The following is a 4,364-nucleotide window of genomic DNA, read 5'->3' on the forward strand; positions in this document are numbered from 1 at the left end:
ATCCCGAAGGGAAGTTGGCCAACCTGCTGCCTGCCTCTCGCGTCTCTGGCTTCACGCTTGCCCAAGAGGTCGGGCTGGGGCCCAGGCGTCCTGACGCTCTCTGCTTCCCCCACACACGCACCCGAGAAGGTTGGCTGCTGGCCCATATCCCACCGCCGCTCGGAGCCACTAGACCGCAACCTTCCCTACAGCCGGGCTTCCAAACCGGCAGCTCGCCCTTGGAGACTGGCTGCCGGCGGAGAGTCCTGGATCTCACCCTCCTCGCCAGCTTTAACCCCCGGACCCCTCCTTGCCACTGAGACCCCGAGCCCCCTGACCCCCGGCCACCCTCCTTGCTCCGGGCCCCTCCTTCCCAAAGAACTCTGGGGTCCTCCCCGTCCCAATGCTAACCACCCCGACCCCCTGGGTGCCCTCCGTCCCCGGAACCCGCGACGGCGACTGCAGCAACATCACCTTCCTACGGCATGACGGCGACCCGGCCCTGAGCTCGCTGATGTTCACCCTCGGGGTGGTGGGCAACGTGGTGGCCCTGGCCATCCTGGGGGTGCACCGGAAGGAGCTGCGGACCAAGACGTCGTCCTTCTGCATCCTGGTGACCGGCCTGGCCCTCACGGACCTGCTGGGCACCTGCGTCGTCAGCCCTGTGGTCTTCGTGGCCTACTCCCGCAACGCCACCTTGCTGGGGATGGCAGCGGGCGGGAGCTGGCTCTGCGACCTCTTTGCCTTCGCCATGATGTTCTTCAGCCTGGCCGCCATGATGATCCTCTGTGCCATGGCGGTGGAGCGCTGCCTGGCCATCAGCTACCCCTACGTCTACGCCCAGCACAACCTGCGCCGGTGGACCAAGTCCGCCCTGCTCCTCATCTACGCCGTCAGCGCCTTGTTCTGCGCCTTGCCCTTCGCGGGCGTCGGGAAGTACAAGCAGTACTGCCCGGGGACCTGGTGCTTCGTCCACATGGACAAGCGCCATGACGCCGCCTTCTCCCTCTCCTACGCCACCCTCATGGCCCTCCTCATCCTCGCCATCTTCCTCTGCAACGCCCTGGTCAGCAGCAGCCTGTGCCAGATGTACCTCAAGCAGAAGGCCCGGCGGCGCGGCTCCGTCAACCTGGCCCAGCGGCGGCGCAAGAGCTGGTTCAGCCGCGGGGAGGAGGAGGTGGACCACCTCATCCTGCTGGCCCTCATGACCGTCATCTTCGTCATCTGCTCCTTGCCGCTCACGGTAAGTCGCCCGCCGCTCGGGCCTGCGGTCGTCGGCCTTTCCTCTCTTCGTGCAACTGCTGGTGTGACCTTGGGTCGGTCACAAGTTCTCTCAGAGATGTCCTCCCAAGGGCAGTCCTCGAGAGAGCTCTCTCAGCCCCGCCTGCCTCGCAGGGTGTCTGTTGTGGGGAGGGGAAGGGAAAGGAAACCGTAAGCCGCTCTGAGACTTCGAGTGAAGGGCAGGGTATAAATCCAATCTCCTCCTTCTACTTCTCTTTCTCCTCCAGTTTGGTGTAGTGGTTGAGTGCGTGGACTCTAATCTGGGAGAACCGGGCTTGATTCCCCACTCCTCCACTTGCACCTGCTGGATGACCTTGGGCAAGCCGTAGTTCTGATAAGAGCTGTCCTTGAAAAAGAGCCGTTTCTGTCAAGAGCTCTCTCAGCCCCGCCTACCTCACAGGGTGTCTTTCTCCTCCAGTTTGGTGTAGTGGTTGAGTGCGTGGACTCTAATCTGGGAGAACCGGGTTTGATTCCCCACTCCTCCACTTGCACCTGCTGGATGACCTTGGGCAAGCCGTAGTTCTGATAAGAGCTGTCCTTGAAAAAGAGCCGTTTCTGTCAAGAGCTCTCTCAGCCCCGCCTACCTCACAGGGTGTCCGTCGTGGGGAGGGGAAGGGAAAGGAGGTTGTCAGCCGCTCTGAGACTCCTTCCGGTAGTGAAGGGTGGGGTATAAATCCAATCTCTTGTTATGTTTCTCTCTAAGTGGGGAAGCAGCCTGCCCAGACAGGGGCAGGTCCTCCACAGAGGAGGAAGTGATCGATTAAATTTTTTTTTGGGGGGGGGGGAGTGCAGTTGAGTCACAACCAATTGATGGTGACCCCATAGGGTTTTTCAGGGAAGAGACATTCAGAGGTGGTTTGCCCTTGTCTCCCATCCAAGTACTAACCAGGGCCGACCCTGCTTCGCTTCTGAGATCGGATGAGACCGGGTCCATCCAGGTCAGGGGATATTCAGCGTATTTATACCGTGCTTCTCCTCCTCTCGGCTCAACGTCGTGGTTACTGTCTGGTCCCAAGACAGACTGGAAAGCAGGCATCAACCAGTGTTCCCTCTAAGCTGAGACAGTGCGAGCTGGCTCACGGCTTCTTCGCCTCCGGCTCGCACATTTTTTGTCCCGGCTCAGGAGGGAGGGCTCCAGAGGCAAACTAACGGATGCCGTAGCCAATGCTCCCTCTAAGCTGTGGAGTCTTGTGAGTAAGAATTCTTCTTTGTGAGCTACTGGCATTAAAATTGTGAGCGAGCCATTTGACTACTGCATAAATTAGTCTGCTCTGGAGCCATCCTGCCTGAGCTAGGACACAAATGTGTGAGCTGGAGGCTGAAAAACTGTGAGCTAGCTCACACTAACTCAGCTTTAGAGGGAACACTGGCCGTAGCCAAATGGCTCCCTCACCACTTTAATGCTGGTTGCTCACTAAGCAGAATTTTTGCTCGCCGGACTCCACAGCTGAGAGGGAGTATTGGCTTCAACCCCACCCCACCCCGCCCCCAAGAGAAGACACCATCCACCCTTGCTCCAAGGTAGCCCTTACCCATGCAGGCAGTCATAGTAGCTAATGGGGGGAGTACCGTTTAGTGGTTAGAGCATGGAATCGGGGAGATGAGGCTCCTACGCCCACTCAGCCATGAAGCAAACTGGGTGACCTTGAACCTAGTCAGTCTCTCGCTTACCTCACAGAGTCGTTGTGAGGATAACGCGGAGGAGGGAGAACACGGAGAAAGGGAAAGATAGAAATATTATAGTGTGTGTTTTTTTAAAGTCAGCAATGTTTGAACAAGGAATCCCCAAGGAACTCGAAAAGTCACCACCGACAAGCCAGGTTTAAGCACGCAGTTCCTAGGTCGGATGAAGCCGCTGCCGGCAGGGGTGAGTCACCCGTCGGGCCCGCCCTGGCTAGAGGGCCCCGATCCACGGGTGGTCTGAGAAATGTCGTGTGGGCAGGGTGATGGCGAACGTCTCCGGATGTTTCGCCTCCAAAGCTCAGGGGGGGAAGTCGGCCGACCCACGTTTCACGAAGTGAAATCCCACAGAGCCAAAGCGGCGAGGGTTGTGGTCAATGTCCCCCCTAAGCTGTGGAGTCTTGTGAGCAAAAATTCTACTCTGTGAGCGACGGGCATTAAAGTTGTGAGCGAGCGACTCGGCTACTGCATAAATTAGTTTGCTCTGGAGCCCTCCTTCCTGAGCTGAAACAAAAATGTCTGAGCTGGAAGCTAAAAAACTGTGAGCTAGCTCAGCTTAGAGGGAACACTGGTTGTGGTCAGTGTTCCCACTAAGCTGAGTTAGTGTGAGCTAGCTCACCGTCTCTTAGCCTCCGGCTCACGCATTTTTGGCTCCGCTCAGGAAGGAGGGCTCCAGAGGAAACTAATTGATGCAGCCGCCAAATCGCTCGCTCACAACTTTAATGCCAGGAGCTCACAAAGTGGAATTTTTGCTCACGAGACTCCACAGCTTAGAGGGAGCATTGGTTGTGGTTTACAGCGACATGGCCCCGTCACTCCTTCACCACAAATACATCCTGGAGCCCCAAGGCCAGCCGGGGACCAACCCGGTGAGGCCCTGCTAGGAACGGGTGCTCGGGTGCAGCTCTGATCGGAACTGTGTCCCTCGGCCGAGCCGAACTTCGGGGACGCCGACGCCAACCATGGCTCGTCCCTTGTGTTGCTACTGCGAGGGGATGGGCGGATGGAGGGTTCCCTCGCAAAGTTTCAAAGCCCCCACCTCTCCCTGGAGCCAGTTTGGTGTAGTGTGTTAGGTGCGCGGACTCTAATCTGGGAGGACTGGGTTTGATTCCCCACTCCTCCACTTGCACCTGGCTGGATGACCTTGGGCAAGCCGTAGTTCTGATAAGAGCGGTCCTTGAAAAAGAGCCGTTTCTGTCAAGAGCTCTCTCAGCCCCACCTGCCTCACAGGGTGTCTGTTGTGGGGAGGGGAAGGGAAAGGAGTTTGTGAGCCGCTCTGAGACTCCTCTGGGTAGTGAAGGGCGGGGTATACATCCAATCTCTTCTTCTTCTTTTACCTCACAGGGTGTCTGTTGTGGGGAGGGGAAGGGAAAGGAGTTTGTAAGCCGCTCTGAGACACCTTTGGGTAGTGAAGGGCGGGGTAT

General features: G+C 58.0%; 1 protein-coding gene across 1 annotated transcript in view; it reads left to right on the plus strand.

The window, feature by feature from the left end:
* The first annotated feature begins 382 nt into the window (after positions 1-382).
* The window catches only part of PTGIR (prostaglandin I2 (prostacyclin) receptor (IP)), a 42,253-nt gene continuing 38,271 nt past the window's right edge, over positions 383-4,364 (plus strand). Inside the window, exon 1 of the mRNA XM_015419677.1 lies at positions 383-1,222. Coding sequence (XP_015275163.1) covers positions 383-1,222 — 840 coding nt within the window. The remainder of the gene's footprint in view (positions 1,223-4,364) is intronic.

This window comes from Gekko japonicus, unplaced genomic scaffold, assembly GCF_001447785.1.
Source record: "Gekko japonicus isolate JY-2015 unplaced genomic scaffold, Gekko_japonicus_V1.1 scaffold1436, whole genome shotgun sequence".
NCBI classification, from domain to species: domain Eukaryota; kingdom Metazoa; phylum Chordata; class Lepidosauria; order Squamata; family Gekkonidae; genus Gekko; species Gekko japonicus.